A 24346-nucleotide genomic window follows, 5' to 3' on the forward strand; every position below is an offset into this window, starting at 1 on the left:
ATTTCCTGAGTGAATGTCTGACAGCTGGGAGGGATGCTGTTGACCAGAGTTATGGCATGGGCAGATTTCAGTGTCGTAGGGAAAAGAGCAGGCTGTCACAGCAGGAGAGAATCAAGTTGGGATGAAGTGTTGCAGACAGGACCCCGTGAGGTGTTGATGACTGCCCGGTCATGGGCAGATTGAGCCCATCTTGGGTCCTCAGATAGTTGAGTTTGCAAATGGGGGGTTCAGAAGGGAGGTCTACCCTGGGGGTGCAGGTTTGAGAGGGTTTGTTATCCAGAAATGAATCAGAGAGAGGGATCTGCCTCTTGGGAGGGATGAGTCTCATTCTGGACTTTCTTTCTGGTTGCTTTTCTGACTTGTCAACTGAGGGACACCACACCTGGTGGCAGTAGCCAACCACCTTGCTAAAGACTCTGACCTTTTTTTTCTCTTTGCTCTGTTTTTTCCTGATCCCCTGGCAGGGATGAAAAATAAAAAAGTTTTAGGTGGTCTTCATTTTTTTAAATATTATTTATCTGAGCGAGTGACAGCACGAGTGGGTGAGTGGGCAGAGGAAGAGGGAGAATCTCAAACCGACTCCCTGCTGAGCACACACAAAGCGCAACCTGGGGCTCAATCCCATGACCCTGAGATCGTGACCTGAGCCGAAACCAACAGTCGGACACTCAACCAACTGAGCCACCCAGGCGCCCCTTAATTACTGTTTTTAACTAGTAAAATGAGGGGCACCTGGGTGGCTCAGTCGTTAAGCGTCTGCCTTCGGCTCAGGTCATGATCCTGGGGTCCTGGGATCGAGCCCCGCATCGGGCTCCCTGCTCTGCGGGAGGCCTGCTTCTCCCTTTCCCACTCCCTCTGCTTGTGTTCCCTCTCTCGCTGTGTCTCTCTCTGTCAAATAAATAATTAAAATCTTTAAAAAAAAAAAAAAAACTAATAAAATGAGACTTCTGAATTCCCCCTGTAACTTATTGAGAGCTCAGTTTCTCAGGCTTCCTTTTCAGTATACAGGCAATAAAGCGCTGGAAGAAACACCATTGAAACCAGGAAACTAAAGGCAGAGGAAATGCAGGACTCTTAACTCTTCTGGTGTGCTAATGAAAGTGTTAGCTTTCAGATGACATTGACAGATGTCAACATGACAAACATATGTGTTTGTTTCCCTGTTAAAATTCAGGTGCTTGGCATTCCTTGTTTTTATTATGTTGAGAGGCAGTGAGATTAAGGGCACAGACCTACCTTGTTGTCTGGTGTGCGTTTGGTTCAGCCTTCCCAGCTGTAGGACGTTGACAGGTTCCTCAGTTGTCATTGCTCATCTCTGAAAATGGGGATATCTGCTGGGGTCGTTAGAAAACAGAATTGTACACAGCAAGTACAATATAAGTATGAACCGTGATAATTATTGCTGTGGTTGTTACCAGTGACTTACTTAATTTTTTAAGATTTTATTTGTTAAAGGGGCGCCTGGGTGGCTCAGTTGGTTAAGTGTCCGCCTTCAGCTCAGGTCATGATCCCAGTGTCCTGGGATTAAGGCCCACATCAGGCTGTCTGCTCAGTGGGAGCCTGCTTCTTCCTTTGCTGCTCCCCCTGCTTGTATTCTCTTTCTCTGTCAAATAAATAAATAAAATCTTAAAAAAAAGATTTTATTAGATCGTGTGCATGAGCCGGGGGAGAGGGAGAGGAAGAAGCAGACTCCCCGGTGAGCAGAGAGCACGACACAGAGCTCAGTCCCAGGACCCTGAGATCGTGACCTGAGCTGAAGGCAGACGCTTCACTGACGGAGCCACTCAAGCACCCCGTAACCAGTGACTTTAAAAAGATACGAACTTTCCAAGCTGATTTTTCCTATCTCGTCGCAATTTCATGGCACAAAACGATGCTCTAAAATGAAAACACAACCTGAGATATTTAACGTGTGCTTGGTTGTGTTGAAAGTTTAAACACAGTTGTCATACTCAGCCAAGCACATCATCACCACAGCAGCTGAGCTTTCCCCTTCCTTCTGCTTTGTCAGTGCTTTTTGTTATCAGAACTTCCTACTCTTCTTTAATCTTCCCTTTGTCTTATTCTCTTGTGAGCACATTGCCACATTATTCTCATTGAGCACAATGCCCTTTGCATAATCTTTTCCTTTCCCCAAAAATGTCTTGATGAAAATTTGCATTTGAAATATAGACCTAGCAATTGTTAGGTTATAAACATCTAATTAATTGGGTTCTTTGCAGGTATATATGGTGCTGGTTGTCTCATTACGGAAGGATGCCGTGGAGAGGGAGGCATTCTCATTAACAGTCAAGGCGAAAGGTTCATGGAGCGATATGCCCCGGTTGCAAAGGACCTGGCGTCCAGAGACGTTGTGTCTCGGTCCATGACTCTGGAAATCCGTGAAGGAAGGTCTGTGTGATCATCTCCAAAGGTGTCCGCGCACATGCACACACGCACCCCTCCTTTCTCTTTTGGTGGGTGCTGTTTGTGTCTACGTTCTAACGTGGGCTGGTGTGACTTGTGTGTGAGTTTCAGCACCCCGTCCCACGCTACCCCACCCAACTCTGTAGCCTGCGTGCAGCTACCTGCTGCCCTGTGACTGTCAGTTTATGATACTGCTCTCAAGGCCAGCATTTTGGGGAGTTTGGCTGAATGTTGTGATAGAGGCAGACGTGCCCGCAACATGAAGTTAGCATGTGGACCTTTGATGCTGTTTCGGGACCGTCAGGGTGTGGGCTCTTGTTCATTGAAGCAATGTTAGCTCTTCACTGCCAACGCTGCCTTACTGTGCTGATGCTGGTCAAATTTTTGGTGTTAACAGCCTCTAGACACTTTATATTTGCAGTATTTATATTGAAAGGACTTCCTAATGCATTTATCAAGGAAAACACATTGTGACTTCCCAAGACTGGTGTGTGAGCCTAGTGAGGGCAGGATAATCTTGTCCATGTTCTGGCTGTGTCCCACCATGTGGAGTCCACTCTGGCACATAGTAGGTGCTCAGAAAAGACGTGAAGAATGGATGACCACAAGTGAGGGGAAATATTGTACAGCATAGTGGAACTTGATACGCTTCAATGACTTTGTGGTCTCACATTTTCTTTTTTTTAAGATTTTATTTATTTATTTGACAGAGAGAGACATAGTGAGAGAGAGACAGCACAAGCAGGGGGAGTGGGAGAGGGAGAAGCAGGCTTCCCGCTGAGCAGGGAGCCCGATGACGTGGGGCTCGATCCCAGGACCCTAGGATCATGACCTGAGCTGAAGGCAGACGCTTAACAACTGAGCCACCCAGGCGCCCCAGTGGTCTCACATTTTCTGTATTTACCTTTCTTTGCCTCACACCATGATGTCCTTTTCCACCAGAGGCTGTGGCCCTGAGAAAGATCACGTCTACCTGCAGTTGCACCACCTACCCCCCGAGCAGCTGGCCATACGCCTGCCTGGCATTTCGGAGACGGCCATGATCTTCGCAGGCGTGGATGTCACCAAGGAGCCGATCCCTGTCCTTCCCACTGTGCATTATAACATGGGTGGTATTCCCACCAACTACAAGGGGCAGGTGACCAAGCCCAGGCCCTTTCGTGATGGGGAAGAGGGCAGGAACGATGGGCCCACCTCACAGTTGTCCCTTGCGAACTCGGGAGAAGACATGGTTTCCTCGGAAAGCACTGAGTTGCTGTTGGAGGGCACAGTGGGGCTCGGGCACGTACCAGTATTTGCTTTCACTCTGTAATAACGAGCAGTCACTGGTAACTTACTGATCCCTCTGTAGTACACAGTTGTAGATGCGATATCATTTGCAGCTTTTCCCAGTTTAAAATTTATTTTCTTATATGATCTCTTGTTACTTTTACGGTGACCTTGTAATTCGTATTCTCTTTACAACAAATACTTTCAAGTGGTTTGCAGTCCACCCAGATTTTGTTTTGGCCTCTCCTCAGGCAAGGTGATGGGGGATCTCCTTCTCTCTTTATAGACAAATGATACGCCATACTCCCTTCCCTTCATTTGAATCCAGAGTCAGAGTATGGAAGTGAGGGGGTCAGTCAGAGGTGGTGAGTGAGGTTTCTGATGAGCCGTAGCTGTGGGATTGAAATCACAGGTGCTGCCGTGTGGGGTCCTTGGACCGATCTCTGCCTGGGGTGGCCGAGTATCCGGGCGCACACTCGGTCAGAGGGTTCCCTGTAGACGAGAGCAGATCCAGTCCTTACCTGCCCTCCTTCCTCTGAACCTGCATGCGGATGCCCCACTACTGGGAAGTGGGGCTGTGCAGATTGTGCTCCTGAAGTCTTCAGTCTTCCTTCCACAGGTCCTGAGGCACGTGAATGGCCAGGATCAGATCGTGCCCGGCCTATATGCCTGTGGGGAGGCCGCCTGCGCCTCGGTGCACGGTGCCAACCGTCTCGGGGCAAACTCGCTCTTGGACCTGGTCGTCTTTGGCCGGGCGTGTGCTCTGAGTATTGCAGAGTCCTGCAGACCTGGTATGTGTTTTCTTCGAGTAGCCAGGCTGTCGGGAGGTGAGAGGTTACCATGTCTTGATTTGTAATTGGAAATTTGCTTAGTGATCATGGAGGGGTAGTCTGTTTTTCCCCCCTATGAGTGAGGAAGCAGAGTGATTCAGAGATTTATATGGTGACAGAGACTAGACATAGGCTGGGTGAGGGTCTTAACAGTTTTAGAGGGTAACCTGGTTTTGGTCAGATTTTGTTTTGTAGTCATTATGTTCTCTTTAGGAAAGTCACCATGAAGGAGTTGTTTTTTGTTTTTTGTTCTTTATTTTATTATGTTAGTCACCATACAATACCTCATTAGTTTTTGATGTAGTGTTCCATGATTCCTTGTTTGCGTATAACACCCAGTGCTCCATGCAGTACGTGCCCTCTTTAATACCCATCACCGGGCTAACCCATCCCCCTACCCCAAGGAGTTGTTTTGAGAGGAAGTTTATCACATAGTGCTTGCTCGTTATAAATTACTTGCAATGAAATATTTTAAAAATGAATATGTATAAGTTCTCAGTAGTTATGGAAAAGTAATTTAGGTTCTAAAAAATATATATAAATAATCTGTTAAAGCAGAACATAATGCACACAAAACAAAGGATTGGGTCACAGCTCTCCCTGCAGTGACACAGTGGTTTTCAGTCAGTGATTGTGTTCTTCTAGTAACTTAAAATAATTTGCTGAGGCAATATGTGCTGGAAGCACGAGTCGCACTATGAACAGGACACTTACTGTTGAAATGAGCTCCCAGAGGGTCCGTGTAGGTTACCGTGGCCCATTTGCTCCGAACAACAGGTGAGATGAGACACTGTTCCCGAGGGGAGGGTGGTGGGAATCCCTGGGCCCCTGTTCTTCCCATTATGCTTCACTAGTGGTAACCGTTTAGTCTCAGTTCTGCTGTTTTTATTGAACAAAAGCTTTTTGTATGGATTTTAAGTTGGCGGAAGTCTTACTATCCTACTAGTGAAACACAGCCCTCACTCAGTATAACATGCCACATTCCCCTTTACATCTGCAGTCAGCAGATACATGTAATGAAAAGGACAGTTCATTTTCAGACACCTTCTCCCTTGCTCTGACTGCAAGTCCAGGCTGATAGGCAGAGGTGGGGCACTGTCCCCGTCTTTGCTACAAAAGGGGTCAAAACCACCTTGTCTGACACCAGACCTAGTGCTCATTCCATTGTACTGGTGAAGCCTGAAATCAAATCTCAGAGCAAAGCAGGAAATTCGAGGTTCCCTTTCTTTGAGAAAAAGGAAGTTTTGTAAAAATATCTTGTACTTTTGTATCTGAAAGGTCAGTGCACACTGTAAAAAAATAATTTTAAGTCAGCGATAAAAAAAAAAAAGGAACAAACTACTTGTACATGCAACAACACGAATGGATATCAGACATATTAGGTTGTATGATCCGGGCTCAAGAGGCTACATCTGATTTTATTTGTATAACATAATGGAAGAGACAAAACTAGAGAATAAGGTGGCTTGCTGGTCACCATCCTAATCATGGTGGGCCTTGTGCAACTCTGGCAAAATGTGCAAAACTACACCAAAAATGATACTATGCCTTAATTATATTTTAACTTTTAAAAACAAAATTAAGGGAAAGAAAAGCACTGCTACATCCTCCCAAATGTTGATTTTTTTTTTTTTTAAGATTTTATTTATTTATTTGACAGAGAGATAGCACAAGTAGGCAGAGCGGCAGGCGGAGGGAGAGGGAGAAGCAGGCTCTCCGCAGAGCAGGGAGCCTGGTGCGGGGCTCAATCCCAGGACCCCAGGATCATGACCTGAGCCGAAGGCAGCCGCTTAATCGACTGAGCCACCCAGGCGCCCCAAATGTTGAATATTTTAAACATTTTGTACCCTAATAATGTATTTTATGCTGTACCTTAATTATGATGGTTACAGGAACCCATATATGTGTCGAAATTTGTAGAACTGTGCACCTAAAGAAAAATAATTTTGGTAAATGATCACTTTTTAACTTCTAATTTATTTTTAAGTAGGCTCCACACTGTGGAGCCCAACACAGGGCCTGAACTCATGACCCTGAGATCAAGACCTGCGCTGAGACCAAGAATCACATGCGTAACCAACCAAGCCACCCAGGAGCCCCAAATGATCCCTTTTTTAAAAAACACTACAAACAAAAGCAGAGGAAACTGCAGCTGGCCTGGAAGAGCTGGGGTGGGTCACATGAAAGACCGGTGCCCTCACTCCTTGCAGAGAGTGGCTGTGAGCAATCCTACTTTACCTGCAAACCTTTGTTTCCTTATTTCATACCCTCTGCCCGTATTACCTATTGAAGAAAATACATTTCAAAACATGTCATTAAAAAAACAACAAAAAGGGCGCCTGGGTGGCTCAGTTGGTTAAGCGACTGCCTTCGGCTCAGGTCATGATCCTGGAGTCCCGGGATCGAGTCCCGCATTGGGCTCCCTGCTCGGCAGGGAGTCTGCTTCTCCCTCTGACCCTCCTCCCTCTCATGCTCTCTGTCTCTCATTCTCTCTGTCTCAAATAAATAAAATCTTTAAAACAAACAAAACAAAAAAAAAAACAACAAAAAACCTTTAAAATTTTTTGAAACATTTATCTTTTTAGGAAAGTCAGAAAAACAGGTCTTGAGGTTTAGGTAAGCAGATGCAAAGGTCCGAATTAGCAGGAGACTTCTAAACATGCCTGGCCAGGCCCTCCCTCGTCCCTGAATGAGCACCACCATTGGTGGTGGTGGGGCATGTTGGCAGAATTGTTGGAAACTGCTCGCTGTTGTGAAGGTGCCAGTTTTCCCTTCAATAGAGTAATGAAGCAAGGTTTCTTTGCATAAATCTGATTTTTAAACTTAGGAATGGTTTCTGTTTTGTTCAGAGATTTATTGGATACCTACTCCTTGCCAGAAATTTTGTCTTTATGTTTACTCTTTGGCCCCTAGTCCATTTGTGGTTCCTTAGGTATAGGGTGGTCCAGGTGGAATATCAGCTCAGTTTGTGTACGTTTCCCAAACTCCATTAAATTCTAGCTTTTTGTCTGTTTTTTAAGGAGATAAAGTTCCCCCAATTAAACCAAATGCTGGGGAAGAGTCCGTCATGAATCTTGACAAATTGAGATTTGCTGATGGAAGCATAAGAACATCAGAACTACGACTCAACATGCAGAAGGTAAGCACGTGCACACGGTGTGTCCATTCCCCTGTGCTGGGCTCAGCAAAAGGACACCTTCCACACAGAAGGCCAGAGATAGCAGCCCAGGGCAGAAACTGTGATTAATCACTCTCATACGCCCAAGGGTGCTTGCATGTGGCTTCCTTCCTCAGACCCTCTCTGCCTTCATGTGTATGTCAAAGCCTGAAGGGGAAGGGACAGTGAAAGGTCTGAGAAGCTCAGTTCCCAGCTGGGAGCTTCCTTGTAGCAGACTTCCTGAAAGCCCAGCACATCTCATTGCCAAGAAATTAATCCCACTATCACACCCAGCCTCCAGCAGCCCTGGGAAATGTCTTTACACTGGGCCCATTGAAGCCTCTAAATAAAATCAGGACGAGAGGGGAATGTGGGTGGTGGGTAGAAATGGTAATCTGTGCACTGGTTGTCAGGATATATTTCCCTTCTAGATCAGCACATCTGATGGAATGTTCTCTGAGGGTGAAAACATGTCATGTTCCACATGTGACTGTGGAGCCTGAGGTCTGTAGTCTGATTAAAGACCTGAATTTTAATTTTATTCAATTTCAGTTTAATACAAAGCACTACATGTGGCTACTGCGCTGGATAACACAGGGTTAGATCCATAAAAATAGTATGTAAAACAGCTAGGGATCCATCAGGTTCTTCTAATACAGGGATTCTTGGTCCACAAATGAGCTCTCTGCCGAGTTGAAATCATGTACAAGAATTCCTGTGTGGAGGCATATTCCGAAAAGAAGCCCCTTGCTTTTAGTCATAGTCTGAAAAGGGTCCAGTGGCACAGACTCTCACTATCAAAAGTAAAAAGTTGCATACTGCAACTTTTATAGGACTGTGTGGTTCTGTGTTTAGGGAGACTGAGCTTCAGGGAGGCTTCCTGGAAAGGTAAGGCAAATAGCACGAGTGAAGGACAGAGGTATGTTTAAAGAAACCAGCCAAGAGGTACTGTGCAGGACTTTTATAGGGTTTTGATATCAGGAGTTGGAGGCCAGCTATGACAGACGTAATCACTGCACTGGATAGTAGGAACTTCAGTTTGGGTGTGGAAATGGTGAATCCATGAGGTATTTTGAAATAGGAAATCCTAGAGGCATTCCCACCAAGTAAGGCACATACAGATCTTTGACTTAGGATGGGGTTACATCCTGATGAAGGTTGAAAGTGGTGTAAATCATAAATGCATTTAATACACCTCTAACTTACTGAACATCTGCTTAGCTGACCTTAAACGTGCTCAGAACACTTGTTAGTCAGTAGGAGGGAGGAAAACTCATGTTTTATGTTTGAGTGTTGACCGTCTCATGTAATTAATTTGAGTACTGTCCTGGAAGTGGAAAACAGAATGATTGTGTGAGTGCAGATGGTGGTTGACCTTCGGGGTCCTGGGGCTGAGTGGGAGCTGTGGTTGCTGCCACTGCCCTGTATCAGGAGAGTGTGCCTTTCTGCACATTGCTAGCCTGGAAAAAGATGAAAATTCAAAATACGGTTCTCGGAATGCAGATGACTTTTGAATCATTGTAAAGTTCAAAAATAATGAGTCAAACCGTCATAGGTAAGGGACCACCTGAATTGTTATCTGCTGTGTGCCAGGCAGTGTTCTGGGTGCCCCAGTCGTCTGAACAAAATCCTGCCTTCTTGGAATGCACATTTGAGTTGGGGGACTAATTTTTCTGCTAATGTCCAGCTGATACAGTAAGATAGAAAAGAAATGAGGTAGGTATTGAAAAGGAGTAGACAAAAGTATCATTACTTACAATTAAAAATCTCAAGACAGGGGGCGCCTGGGTGGCTCAGTTGGTTAAGTGACAGCCTTTGGCTCAGGTCATGATCTTGGAGTCCCAGGATCAGTCCCGCATCGGGCTCCCTGCTCAATGGGGAGTCTGCTTCTCCCTCTGACCCTCCCCCCTCTCATGTGCTCGCTCTCTCTCTCTCTCCCATTCTTTCTCTCTTAAATAAATAAAATCTTTAAAAAAAAAAAATCTCAAGACAGTAAGTAAAAAACTAGTAAAAACAAGAATGAAGTAAGATATCTGTATGAAAGATTCATCAGTAGCTTTCCAGTATGCCTGCAGTAATCCACTTGAAAATTATTTCATTCACAGTACAGCCAAAAAGTGTAAAATGCCTTGAATAAACATAACCCTAAAGAGTAGGAAAACATGAGCACTGAAGAATGTAATAAAAGAATGTTTTAACTAACATTTACTAGGTTCTAAGATAGTTTTTTCCGTTTGCTTGTCCTGAAAGGCCAGGACATTTGATGGTGTGCATTATAATTTTAAAATTACGGGGGCGCCTGGGTGGCTCAGATGGTTAAGCGTCTGCCTTTGGCTCAGGTCATAATCCCAGGGTCCTGGGATCGAGCCCCACATCAGGCTCCTGGCTCAGTGGGGAGCCTGCTTTTCCCTCTCCCTCTCTCCCTGCTCATGCTCTCTCTCTCCCTCTCTGTATCTCTGTGTCCAAGTGAATAAATAAAATCTTTAAAAATATATATATATATTTAAAATTATGTATCGTTCTGGGGCACGTGGGTGGTTCAGTTAAGCGTCTGACTTTGGCTCAGGTCATGATCTCAGGGTCCTGGGATCGAGCCCCACATCAGGCTCTCTGTTTGCTGGGAGTCTGTTTCTTCCTCTCTCAAATAAAATCTTTAAAAATAAAATAAAAATGAATTTATCATTTTAAAGAAATAGATGAGATGTCTATTAAACAGAACTAAGTCAACAAGCTTTGTTAGTCTGTGGTAGAGATCAGTGGCATAAAGTGGAGTCCAGACGTAGGCCCAGGCACACGCTGTGATTGAGCATGGGATAAAGGGCTTTTTCAAGAGCGGTGAAAGGTCAGTAAGTGGTAGGAAATAGAGGTAGATCCTAAAATAAATGTCAGGTTTATTTCATGTCATACACATTTCCTAAGAGCATAAACAATAAAGCCATACAGGAATTTGACATATGAGGGGTTTTTTACAAGATTAACCAGAAGACAGGCAGGGAGGGTTCCCAGGCCTCTTACTTCTCCCTCTTCTTCGTGACCATCCACCCCATGCTCATTGCTGACCACCTCATAGTCTCAGCACTTCTTAGTTTGTGTCACCAAGGGGCAATCTGCTAGCTCCTAGAACATTTACCACCAGATCTCAAAAGTGGAGCAAGACCATAGGAGCTGGGGCGCCTGGGTGGCTCAGTCATTAAGCGTCTGCCTTTGGCTCAGGTCATGATCCCGGGGTCCTGGGATCGAGCCCAACATCGGGCTCCCTGCTCCGCGGGAAGCCTGCTTCTCCCTCTCCCACTCTCCCTGCTTGTGTTCTCTCTCTCTCTCTCTCACTGTTTCTCTCTCTGTCAAATAAAATCTTAAAAAAAAAAACAAAAACAAAAACCATAGGAGCTGGTGTCTCCTTGGGAATTCAAAGGTGGTGCCCTTAAACCTTTCTGACACCATTCAGAGTATCACGCCTCAGAAGTTAAGTTTGCTTGGAATCACAGATCCTGGCCAAGTTCCACAAACTGCCTTCCCTAAATGCAAAATGTTCCACTTGAACTCATGTATGTGGATTTAAGACACATACTTAATGGGAACATAGAAACATTTTTTTAAAAGCTTTAATCAAAACTGCATTTTAACATCAATTTATGATGAAACTCTCAATGAGGCAAGTATAGAGGGAGCTTACCTCAATGTAATAAAGACCATACATGACAAGCCCACAGCTAATGTTATACTCAGTGGTGGAAAGCTTTCACCACAGGAACAAGACAAGGATGTTCACTCTCACCACTTTGTTCAACAGCACTGGAAGTCCTGGCTAGAGCAGTCAGGCAGGAAAGAGAAAGAAAGGCATCCAAAATGGAACGGAAGGAGTAAAAGTCATTGTTTAAGATGTATCAGATCACATATGACACAGACTCCACCAAAAAAAGTTAGAACTAGTAAATGAATTCAGTAAAGTTGACAGATACAAAATCAATACATAAAAATCTGTTGTTTCTGTTACACAAATATTGAACGCTCTGAAAGAGAAAATAATCCCGTTTACAATTGCATCAAAAAGAACAAAATACCTAGGAATAAATTTAAAGGAGGGGAAAAATCTGTACACTGAAAATTGTAAAACATTAATAAAGTTGAAGACCTACATAAGTGGAAAGATATTCTGTATTCCTGGATTGGAAGAATTAATATTGTTGAAATATCCATATCACCCAAAGCAATCCCCAGACTCAGTACAATCTTTGTTAGAATTCCAATGGCATTTTTTTTTTACAGAAATAGAAGAAACAATTCTAAAATTAGTATGGAACCACAAAAGACCCTGAATAGCCAAAGCAATCCTGAGAGAGAAAGCTGGAGGCGTAGCTCTTTCCCTGATTTCAAACTATATTACAAAGGAATAGTAATCAAAACAGTAAAATATCGGCCTAAAAACAGACCTGTGGATCAATGGAATAGAATCAAGCTCATATATAAACCCATGTATATATGGCTAATTAATTTACAACAAAAGAGCCAAGAATACACAATGGGAAAAGAATGGGAATGTTGCTGGAAAAACTGAACAGCCACATGCGAAAGAATGAATCTAGATCGCTGTCTTACACCACACACAGAACTGACTTAAAATGGATTAAAGACTTGAATATGAGACCTGAAACCATAAAACTAGAAGAAAACACAGACGGTAAGCACCTTAATAACAGTCTTGGCGGTGAGTTTTTGGATTTGACACCAAGAGCAAAGGCAACAAAAGTAAAAAAAAAAACTGCTGGGACCACAACAAACTTAAAAAACTTCTGCAGAGCAAAGGAAACCCAACAAAATGAAAAGGCAGCCTGTAGAGTAGGAGGAAATATTTGCAAGTCATGCATCTGGTAAGGGACTAATACCCCAAAATATATAAAGAACTACAACTCCGTAGCATAAAAACAATCTAAGAAATGGACAGAGGATCTGAACATTCTTCCAAAGAAAACAAACAGGTGGCAGACATGTGAAAAGATGCTCAACATCACCACTCATCAGGGAAATGCTAATCAGAAACACACCTTCACACCCATCAGAAATGGTTAGTATCAGAAAGACCAGAATCACAAATGTTGGCAAGGTTGCGGAGAAAGGGGAACCCTCATGACTGTTGGTGGGAATGCAAATTGGTGCAGCCACCGTGGAAAACAGTATGAAGTTCCCCCCCAAAATTAAAAATAGAACTGTATGATCCAGCAATTCTACTTCTGTGTATTTATCCAAAGGAAATGAAAATGCTAGTTCCAAAAGATAAATGTATCCCATGTCTATTTCAGTATTATTTACCATAGCCAAGATATGAAAATAACCTAGATATCTATTGGATGAATGGATAATGAAGACGTGTATATGTTCTATATACTTTATATGTGGTGTATATTTTATATGTGTATAAACATGTTATCACTGAGGCATAAAAAAGAATGAACTCTTCCATTTGTGACAACATGGGTGGGCCTCGAGGGCATTATGCTCAGTGAAATAAGTCAAAGACAAAGACAAATATGATTCCACTTATATGTAGAATCTTAAAAAACAAGAAACTGAGCTCATAGATACAGAGAACAGATTGACGGTTGCCAGAGATGGGGAGTGGGTGAAAGGAGACAAAAGGTACAAGCTTCCAATTAAAAATAAGTAAGTCCTGGGGCTTGTAATGTACAGTGTGGTAATTACACTTCATTACATATTTGAAAGTTGCTAAGAGAGTAGATCTTAAAAGTGCCCATGAACAAACTTCACTTTAAAATTCAGAGTAAAAAAAAAAAATTTTTTTCAGAGTAATGGGGGCGCCTGGATGGCTGAGTTGGTTAAGCGACTGCCTTCGGCTCAGGTCATGATCCTGGAGTCCCGGGATCGAGTCCCGCATCGGGCTCCCTGCTCAGCGGGGAGCCTGCTTCTCCCTCTGACCCTCCCCCCTCTCATGCTCTCTATCTCATTCTCTCTCTCAAATAAATAAATAAAATCTTAAAAAATAAAATTCAGAGTAATGGGCACCTGGCTGGCCCAGTCAGTAGAACACACGACTTTGATCTTAAGGTTGTGTGTTCAAGCCCTATTTGGGCATAGAGCTTACTTAAAGAACAAAGTAGAATTCAGAGTCATAGATTCAGTCTGAATTTTGTAGTTTTTAAATTTGATTTACATAAATATTTTATAAAAAATGAAATGCAGGGGTACCTGGCTGGCTCAGTTGGTGGAGTAGGATTGTGAGTTTGAGCCCCACATTGGGTGTAGAGATTACTTCAAAATAAAATCTTCAAAAGTAAAAGTGAAATGTGTAAGAAAAAATCTAAAGGGTTTACCAGTTTTAGGCATGGCTTGTTCATACTAGTTGAAGATTTACAAATGATATTTTGTGTTACAGTCGATGCAGAATCATGCTGCAGTGTTCCGGGTGGGAAGTGTGTTACAGGAAGGGTGTGAGAAAGTCAGCCAGCTGTATGGAGACCTAAAACATCTGAAGACGTTTGACCGAGGTAAGCAGTTCCATGGGCCCCTGCATACAGTTGGGGTGCCTCAGAGCCCTGTCTGTGCCACTTAGTGCTGCCTTATCCCCGTCCTTGCTGTTTGTGTCAAAACTGGCAAGCCCACAGTCACAGCCTGGAGGGCCCATCTGACTGGATCCTGTTTCTCATGGGTGCCTTGTGTGTCCCCAGGAATGGTCTGGAACACCGACCTGGTGGAGACCCTGGAGCTGCAGAACCTGATGCTCTGTGCACTTCAGACCATTTACGGAGCAGAGGCCCGGAAGGAGTCTCGTGGCGCTCATGCCAGGGAAGATTACAGGGTGCGTCTTGACAGCACATCCCATGTGCACGTCCTGTTTTCTGTCCACTGGCCTTGCTCAGCCCCTAACCCTGCACTTTCTGTACATTTCACTCCATTTTCCCAAAAGGAAATTGAAAAAGATATTTTTCCCGCTGATACCTTTCATACTTTGCTATCACGGTGTTAGTACCAGCATGACCTTTTTCTTGCTTCAGATGGGCATCTGCTGCCAGTAGCAGCACCTCTGACAGAACACTCCAGACTGTTACGAGGTCAAAGATTAGTGTGCAGTCTGAGCACTGTTGCCAGAAGGTGCTAAAATGATGAGTCAGTTACTGAGACCTGACCTGTCTTTGAGAGAGAGAGCACGTGCATGAACTCGAGTGGGGCAGGGGGGCGGGGTGGGGGGAGGGGCAGAGGGAGAAGCAGACTCCCCACTGAGCAGGGAGCCCGACGTGGGCCTTGATCCCAGAACCCTGAGATAGGACCTGAGCCGACCTGAGCCGAAGGCAGACGCTTAACCAGCCGAGCCACCCAGGCGTCCCTAAGTAACCTGATTTTCATGCAGAGTACAGTTCAGATTCTTCCAGAACAGAGCACTCAGCATATGAAAGGAAAACATTGAGGAAATGGGCACTTGAGGGCAGACACAAGTTCAGGATGGAGCATCAGTCTGGCCTGAGCCACCTTCCAGACAGATAGGCTTTGGTTCAGCAACACGTGGTGTTGCTGGTAGCAGAGCCCAGTCAGCTGGACATGGCGAATGGGGAAATTGGCTACAGCAAGAGGATTAGCTTCTGATTTACTGTGAGATTTTATTAATTTACCTTTCACCGACTGGAGCTGGATTAGATTATTAAGCACATTTCATCACCTGTACTGAGGACTAGAAACTTCTCCAGATTGTGGGTTGGTCGGCAGTTTGTGTGGCTGAGGTGAACGAGTTTTCATTCAGTCACAGCAGATGTGTGAAGGGGAGGAGGGGGGAAGGAAGGCAGGGGGAAGCTGCTCCCGCAAGAGCTCACCCCTAAGTATGTGTTTAGACATAAGGGAAAGTGCTACAGCCCCACTTGATCCCAGGTGAGAGGCCTGCCTCTGCCCACCTCCCTGCTCGCCTCACTCAGCAGAAACAGTTTGAATCTTTTCATTTGTATTCTATTTTTATTTATTCGTTTATTTTTATAGAAAGCATCTTTTTTTTTACACTTGTGTGTTTTTATTTATTTATTTTTTTTTTAATTTAAATTTTAGGTAGTTGGCATACAGTGCAATATTGGTTTCTGGAGTAGAATTCAGTGATTCATCACTTTACATACAACACCCAGTGCTCATCACAAGTGTCATCCTTAATACCCATCACCCACCTGGCCCATCCCCAGCTCACCTCCCTGTGTCAACCCTCAGTTTGTTATTTTTAAATTTTATTTTTAAGTAATCTCTGCCCCCAACATGGGGCTGAAACTCACAACCCCATGCTCCACTGACTGAGCCAGCCAGGTGCCCCTGGTTTTTACTTTAAGTGGCTCTCGTACGTCTTACCCATTACCATGTGTAGGATACTCCTTAATAGCATTCGGCTTCTTTTTTAAGACTTTCTGAGCAAAATTTTAATATAATTGCTAAAATTGAAACATTTAAATGAAAAAAGCTGAAAGAAGAACTCGAAGTCTCCCAGAATATGAGCAAAAAGACAAGTTTTTGATGAACTTTTAAGTGCGTAACAGATCAGGCTAATTTCTGCAGCCACCCTCCCAGTAGTTGTAGCAGTGGACCTCTGGGCTCACAGTGCAGCTGCAAACCCACTGCCTAGCTCTGTGGCCTCACTGGGTCCTGCCCTTGTCGGGACCTGTGCTTTGGAGGCTCTGGAGTGAAGGAACGGCCTGCCCGTGAGCCCCAGGATGGACGGGCACTCGGAGGACTGACTGCTGGCAAATGTATCATGGGTCTCATCTCTCCATTCCACCTGCATCTGGGACTTACTTGCACTGTGTTTCATACTGTGTGTTCTTTTAGGTCAGATATACACAGGATGGTTTTTCATTAGGAATTGTAGAAGGGAAGGGACATGGGTTGAAAAATGGACCACGAATGTCCCAGCTCTCTGTGAACAAGGTCTGTTTGGGACAGTGGATACCTCCTCATTGAGTGGGATCTAGGGGGATTCATATCAGACTAGTCTCTCGTGTATCATTTTAATGAGTTGGCTATGTTTTCCAGTTATATTGCCCTGTTAGAGAAATAAGAAATTTGAAGTGTAATAGTTAATGGCATTTTCTGAAATAAACTTACTTTCTCTGGCTTCAGGAGCGGATTGATGAGTATGATTACTCCAAGCCCATCCAGGGGCAGCAGAAGAAGCCATTTGAGGAGCACTGGAGGAAGCACACCCTTTCCTATGTGGATGTCAAGACTGGGAAGGTATATGGGGAGTGTGTTCTGCTCACGTATGCACTGATAAATATGCTGTCCCATACGCTCTGGAGTTGAGCATATGATGGACTAGGAGAAGCAACATGGATTTAAGTTGACTGTTGACAGATTTGAGACACCACTGAAAAGGACACTCAGGCTTCTGCCTGGAAACAGAATCCAGCATGGGCGAGTAGTTTAGAAGGGCTGGCCTTCCACAGCTTTAGCACCCGGCACGGAGTGCGCGTCCAAGCCTTGGTGGCAGGGGAGGGAATGATGATTATGAAGCCTATTGAGAGTGAGGTCGGGGGGTAGGGGTGGGACAGGAAAACACTCCTTTTTTCCCATTGGCCGGACCACCTGGAAGCAGCCTCAGGGAACCCCAGGGTATGCTGTGCAGCCCGAAGCATCGGCCTGGATACAGAGCAAGCAGAGGAGGGGGTGAGGTGGGCAGAGTCCTAGGAACAGCCCGCTTAGGTTATAGTAAAAGCTCACAGTCTTAATCCACCAAAGCATAATTCACCCATTTGGCATTTCTGCTGGGCTTTAAGAATCAGAAATAAGACATAAAGTGTTTACCCTTAAGCTTTTCAGGCTTGTAAGGGATAGTCTTAATCATTTATGTGAGTCTACAGAAATAATGTTGTCCTCTCTTTGCCATCACTTAATATAGAGAGCCTAGTGTGTCTTTTTGAGGTAGGCAGTAACTTTCATAACTTTGCATGAAGTCTATTTTCTGACAGTGTATAGAAATCAGACTTTCCTCTCGGTACAGTCCTATTTTTAGTAATGTTCAAGGCTTTTTACAATTATAAAAGAAATACGTGCTCATTTTAGAAAGTATAGAAAGTACAAAAATAAAGAAAATTAATGTTTGTAAGCTCACCAGTCAGAGATAGCCTTCATTATCATTCTGAAATATTTCCTTCAGGTTTTGCATGTATGTGCATACACTTTTCCTTGTGTGTATGTATATAAATACAAGTAGAAAAAACTAAATATATACTTTAAACATAATTAAAGAATTACAGTGTATGCAGGGTTTCACTTCTTGAGCATTTGTGTAAAGCATCAAGAACTTAATTCATTGTTATTTTAATTGCTGAATTTCATTACATGGATTTACCATAATTTACATGGCTGGTCCCTTGTTACGCATTTAGATCATTTTTGAGTTTGTTACTGAAAAATACTCCAGTGAGTACTTGTGTTTTTAAGTTCCTGAAATAGTCTGCAAATAACTTTTACAGCTAATTTTTCAAAACACAGTAGAATGCTGTTTGTATGTTTTTCTACAAAATTTGCTTAACTTACTGTCGATTCTTCTTTTTAAGGTTTCGTTGCAATACAGACCAGTGATCGACAAAACTTTAAATGAGGCTGACTGTGCCACAGTCCCTCCAGCCATTCGCTCCTACTGATGAGACCAGAGTTGACCAGCTTTTGTAATTATGTATAATATATAATAGTTCATGCGTGTGTTCATATCATAATTATCTTTTTAAAATCCTGTACTCAAGTGAATAAGGAGTGCCATTTGAATAGATCATCTACCCGGTGGCCAGAAGCTTGCCAGTAATCAACAGCCAGGAAGTTTGAATGAAGGTTATCTTTATCCTTTGCTTCATTCTTGCGAAATAGTAAAACTGGGCATGATTCTTAAATAAAACATAAATTACAAACTTCTATTTCCAAGTCCATTGAAGAGCTTATAGTGTTTGATTTGAGGCGTGTTCATTGACCTAAAACATCGAAATCCAGAAATTTTGTCATATATATTAAGTAAAAATGAACTTTGGTGTTGACAGCATATGAAGAAAACAAACATTTCCTTCTTGTTCTCAGTAAGTAAATGGTTTAATATGTGAACATGTGTCCTGAAGTATTTAAATAGCCAGATATTAAAGAAAACAGATGAGGTGTAAATGGGTTTCTTCCTTCCCTGCTTGCTTTCAGTGCTGCTCGGGGTCCCTTTCCTACTTAGTGCTTGTCTCAGGGCTGGCTTCCATAGAATCCAGTCCACGACAGTTAGGGTCATTGATTTTACTGTTTCTCAGTTTTAGGGATTGTCTGGTAAATATGTAAAGACATTTACATGTTTTCAGAGTCCATTGTATTCGGAACTATCCTCTCCCCTCTCTCCCCCTTAGCAACCACTTTAGTTATCTTCCTAGTGAGTGTTTTAAGAGAAAAAAAAAGCAAATCTGTATTTGCATTATTGTGTACACCTTGTCTACATATCTGGAGGTCATTCCTTATCATCAGTGAGTCTTCCTTCTTTTGGTTGCATGAATGTACCTTACCTCCAGTGGTGGACATTTGTGTTCTTTCCAGTATTACAGATGCCACAATGAGTAACTTTGTGTGTGAAGTCCTTTTCTTTGAGGTGAAGTCCTAGAAGTGGAATTGCTGGGTCCGGGGCGCCTGGGTGGCTCAGTCGTTAAGCGTCTGCCTTCGGCTCAGGTCATGGTCCCAGGGTCCTGGGATCGAGCCTCGCATTGGGTTCCCTGCTCCACAGGAAGCCTACTTCTCCCTCTCCCACTCCCCCTGCTTGTGTTCCCTCTCTCACTGTGTCTCTCTCTGTCAAATAAACAAATAAGAATTGCTGGGTCCAGGGGCGCCTGGGTGGCTCAGTCGTTAAGTGTCTGCCTTCGGCTCAGGTCATGATCCCAGGGTCCTGGGATCGAGCCCCGCATCGGGCTCCCTGCTCAGCAGGAAGCATGCTTCTCCCCCCTCTTCTGCTCCCCCTGCTTGTGTTCCCTCTCTCACTGTGTCTCTCTCTGTCAAATAAATAAATAAAATCTTAAAAAAAGAATTGCTGGGTCCAAGGGTAAATGCACATGTCATTCTTTTAGATGTTCCCAAATTCTCTGTGATGGAGGAGAGTCCCTATTTCCCACAGCTTTGCAAAGAAAGTATGATGGCAAGTGTTTGGATGTTTGCCAATCATATAATGAGAAATTTTATCTTAGTATAGCGTTTTTCTTTTCTTTTTCTTTCTTTCCTTGGTGGGGGTTAGCATTTTTAACAGTTCGTTTGAGGTATGATTGGCAGAAGTTAATAAACATATTCACCAGCCCAGGTTTCTTCTTGCTCCTTTGTAATTCCCCCCCCTCCTTTATCCCCAGCAGTGCACAGGGAACCACTGATCTACTTCCCGTCGTTAGAGATGAGCTTGCATGCTCCAAAACTGCATATAAATGGAACCATACAGCATGTACTCTTTTTATTCGGTTTCTCTTAGCATCATGATTTGTGGTTCATTCACACTGCTGCACAAGCAAGGGGATGGGTGTGTTTCCTGGCTTGAGGGCTGCGTCCAAGTGTCGGTTCCTGGCCCTGCTCCCTGCCACACTTCTACCACCAGAGAAAGACCCCAGGCAGAGTCGCAGGTGCTTGGGGCAAGAAGCTACAGGTCTGGTGAGTGCTGGGGGAGTTCCAAGCCACACAGTATTGAGTGTCTGCAACCCCACTGCGAATCCAGCTGTGACTGTCACCAAGAGGAAAGTGTCATTTCAAGTGGCATTGGAACATAGAACTTTTGAGTTTACAGTTTCATGAACTTTAAGGATAAATGGAACCAACTAAGAAACCTTATGCTTCATCAGCAGTCTTACTGTTAGTAGGAATATTGGTGTTCATACTTTGAAATTGTGTAGTGTTAAATTAGTTAAAGCTAGTGACTGTTAATGCTAAAACAGATTGTTTTCTGAGAAAGAAATAGAAGTAACCTACTAAATTTGGAATAGAAATGTAAAGTGTACATTTTTTCTTCTTTTATTATTATTATTTAGTATTTTTAAAGGATTTTATTAATTTGAGAAAAAGATCAGGAGCGGGAGAGGGAGAAGCAGACTCCCTGCCAAGCAGGGGCTCGACCCAGGGACCCTGAGATGGTGACCTGAGCCAAGGCAGACACGCAAACAACTGAGCCACCCAGGCACCCCTTCTTTGTTCTTTATTTTTTTTATTTTTAATATTTTATTCATTTATTTGACAGAGAAAACGAGCAGGGGGAGCAGCAGGCAAAAGGTGAGGGAGAAGCAGACTCCCTGCTGAGCTGGGAGCCTGATGCGGGACTCGATCCCAGGACCCTGGGATCATGACCTGAGCCCAAGGCAGACGCTTAACCACACTTAACTGACTGAGCCACCCAGGCACCCCTTTTCTTTGTTCTTTAAACACACACGCACACATTTTCCAGCTCTGCCCCAATAGCAGTGGGCTCTAAGCACCTGGATTGTGGTGTCGTCTTTGTTCTTTAAACAAACACACACACACATTTTCCTAAGCACCTGGATTGTGGTGTCTGCTTAACACTCCTCTCTCCCCCCGCCATAGGCGTGGATTGACTATTAAAAACAGTATGTTGGGGCGCCTGGGTGGCTCAGTCGTTAAACGTCTGCCTTCGGCTCAGGTCATGATCCCAGGGTCCTGGGGTTGAGTCCCACATCAGGCTCCCTGCTCGGCGGGAGGCCTGCTTCTCCCTCTCCCACTCCCCCTGCTTGTGTTCCTGCTCTCGCTATCTCTCTCTCTGTCAAATAAATAAAATCTTTAAAAAAATAAAAATGGTATGTTAATTTATAATGGTAGTTTAAAAACTCAGCCAACACTGAACAAACAAAAACATAATTAATCACTCTTGGAAATAACTAGGGCACTAACTACTGACAATGAAAGTGGACAATGAAAGGAAAATAATGAAACGGTTATCCTGCCTTTTATCCACAAATTGCCATGCAGGATAACCTAGTTGATTGGGAAAAGTATTTACAGAGGAATCCCTTCAGATAAATGAGTAAGGAATGATAGAATTTAAAGACCCCATTTTTGCCATCCCTAATGTGGTTCTGGGACTTGCATGTATATCAGTCACCTGGAAGGATTGTTGAATAATTCCTGACCCCACCCAGGACATCTGGTTCAGTAGGTCCTGGGGTTGGGCCTGAGAATCTGTATTTGTAATATGTTCAGGGGATGATGTGGTTCAACAAACATGAAGGAGGTGATTTTCAGGAAAAAATAACAGGTGGAAAGATGACTGACAACCTCAGACCTCCATCCCAACCAGCAGATGAAACAAAGTATGGCCAAAGAATTTTGCAGAAGTGGAAGTATAAATACTTCATTTAAGCATCATTTAAGTGTTGGGACAATGAATGAAAAGCTGGCAAAGCCATGTCCATGAAGCATGATAACAGAAGGGCTGTTTGGTTTCAAAGAACTGAGGGCAGTGCCTTCCTTATGTCTGCTGCTTCTCAACCAAAAATCAACCTGCAGACCATTTTCATGAGCATTCTGAAACCAAGAAAACCACTGGGGAGTAGGTGGTCTGGAAATGCAAGTTTCTGTGGGACAGAATATTTCATACTGGAAATGTTTTATACAATGTGTGTTTAAGGTTTCTAAGAGAACCCACATGTAGGGGAATTGACACACCAGAGAAATTTTTTTTTAAATGTGCATCAAGGTAAAAAACTAGGATGCTGACCTGAGAGATGTGGATGATTTCTAATACGGATCCAAAGAAGCAAAAAAGAACAATATTCTTAAACTGTCCATAGCAAAAAAGAGAACAATATTCTTAAACTGTCACTAAAATGACACAAAACTTAAAATTCCATTCCCCAGGCACCTTGATCCATTTCAAGTGCTCAGTAGCTACATGTGGCGAGTGGCTCCCACACTGGACAGCAGAGCAATCCCATCGTTGACAGTTCGGTTGGCCAACACCAATCTAGACATTTGCTAGTATCTTACATTAAACAGCACGTATGATAAGTTGACCTCCACTTAGTAGGACACCTGAGTTAAATAAAAAGTGGTAAGTCATTCTCTTTCATACTGAATTCTGACAAGAACCTTGGTTGGAAAGGAAGAGGAGGCCTGGACACAGTTGGCTCTGTCTCCTAGAATTCTGCACCAGAGTCTGTAAAAGGGAAAGTGACAGGGAAGTTTTCTAGCATGTAAAGGTCACAGTGCAAGCCGCTGGTGGTCCTGATGAAAAAATCAGGCGCAAACAACGAATCAAAGTGGCTTCAGAGGGAAAGATGTTGGTGTGGATACATACACAATGTGGTCAGCAGCCTCCCAGTGGGTCTCCTGGCCTCCACCTCACCCGTTCATCTTCTGAAAACTGCCCAATGTGAGGAAGAGATGAAACAGGCAATACTTGCTGAGATCGCTGGGATTTCATAGCTTCCCTGGCCCTTCTCTGCCCTTTGATTCCAATGGTGACTGAGTGAGGCTCCATCACGGCCTGAAGGGCACCCCTCCACCCAGATCCCGGTCCAGGCAAGAGCTGCCCCAGGGAAGCTGTCTGCGTGCCCAGATGCCACTTCCCAGGTCAAGTAAGTTGCGGAAGCCTTGGGCGAGCCAGAGGGAACATATTCTCTAGCCTCTTCTATGGGAATGTGCCCACTTGCCACATCCGTTGTGCAGAGGGAAAGCAGAGCTTGCACAGGAACAGCCGCAGTTTTTAAGGATCTGGGTCCTTCTTTGCTGTGTATCCATAGAGTCAGGAGTGTTTTCTAAGAAGTTTTCCCCAAAATTTAGACTCCTAAGATGGTTTGATTTATTCCAAAAGTACTTATGAATCAACTTTTGGCCAGTCAAGAATGGACACATAACTTCCTTGGTCATCCATTTGTTGAGGGCTTACTATATGCCAAAGACATAAGATGAACAAGAGGGTGGACTGTGAAGTGTTAGGAATGCTAGGACCCTGAAAGAGCCAATGTTTAGAAAAATTCTAAGGATAATAAAAGAGGCATTTTCCAACTGGCCCCAACATTAGACATTACGGACTACCGTTACCAGGAGGAAGAGAGCAGTGTTGCCTTTCAGTTTTCTCTACTCTCCCATCCGATCCGGGAGCACTACATCTACTTGGAAAGCTTGGAACAGACCTGGTTAGGAGGGAATTGAATCCCAAGACAGGCGGGGGGAGAGTGGCAAGTGCATTAATACTTTAAGTGATTGAGTCAGTGGAACTGGGCAGGGGCTGATCTGCCTTTCTGTTGGCAAGTAGGCGGTCACCCCTGTGGCTGCGCATCTTTGTAACCGGGCGACAGGACAGCAGGCGACGCCCTCCCCATCGGGGGCAGTGGCTCACAGCGACGACTGCAGGACGTGGGCCCGCCCTAACAGCGTGGCGCAGGTGCTGCGGCCTACCTGCCGTGTTCTGTCCAGACTCTGGGAGCCAGAGGCGCATTAGAAACGAGGGCTGGGGCGCCTGGGTGGCTCAGTTGGTTGGGCGGCTGCCTTCGGCTCGGGTCACGATCCCGGAGTCCCGGGATCGAGTCCCACGTCGGGCTCCCTGCTCAGCGGGGGGGTCTGCTTCTCCCTCTGACCCTCCTCCCTCTCATGCTCTGTCTCTCATTCTCTCTCTCAAATAAATAAATAAATAATAAAATCTTTAAAAAAAAAAGGGGGGGGGGCGCCTGGGTGGCTCAGTTGGTTAAGCGACTGCCTTCGGCCCAGG

General features: G+C 44.2%; 1 protein-coding gene across 2 annotated transcripts in view; it reads left to right on the forward strand.

Moving 5' to 3' along the window:
* Positions 1 to 18729, forward strand: part of SDHA (succinate dehydrogenase complex flavoprotein subunit A) — a 31607-nt gene extending 12878 nt beyond the window's left edge. For both annotated transcript variants that reach the window (XM_034998865.1, XM_034998866.1), the window contains exons 8-15: positions 2223 to 2391; positions 3349 to 3544; positions 4295 to 4466; positions 7526 to 7644; positions 14051 to 14162; positions 14343 to 14473; positions 16759 to 16872; positions 18198 to 18729. In XM_034998865.1, the coding sequence (XP_034854756.1) occupies positions 2223 to 2391; positions 3349 to 3544; positions 4295 to 4466; positions 7526 to 7644; positions 14051 to 14162; positions 14343 to 14473; positions 16759 to 16872; positions 18198 to 18284 (1100 nt within the window). In that variant the 3' untranslated portion in view covers positions 18285 to 18729. The remainder of the gene's footprint in view (positions 1 to 2222; positions 2392 to 3348; positions 3545 to 4294; positions 4467 to 7525; positions 7645 to 14050; positions 14163 to 14342; positions 14474 to 16758; positions 16873 to 18197) is intronic.
* Positions 18730 to 24346: the final 5617 nt, after the last annotated feature.

This window comes from Mirounga leonina, unplaced genomic scaffold (assembly GCF_011800145.1).
Source record: "Mirounga leonina isolate KUSES-001 unplaced genomic scaffold, KU_Mleo_1.0 Mir_95, whole genome shotgun sequence".
Taxonomy (NCBI): domain Eukaryota; kingdom Metazoa; phylum Chordata; class Mammalia; order Carnivora; family Phocidae; genus Mirounga; species Mirounga leonina.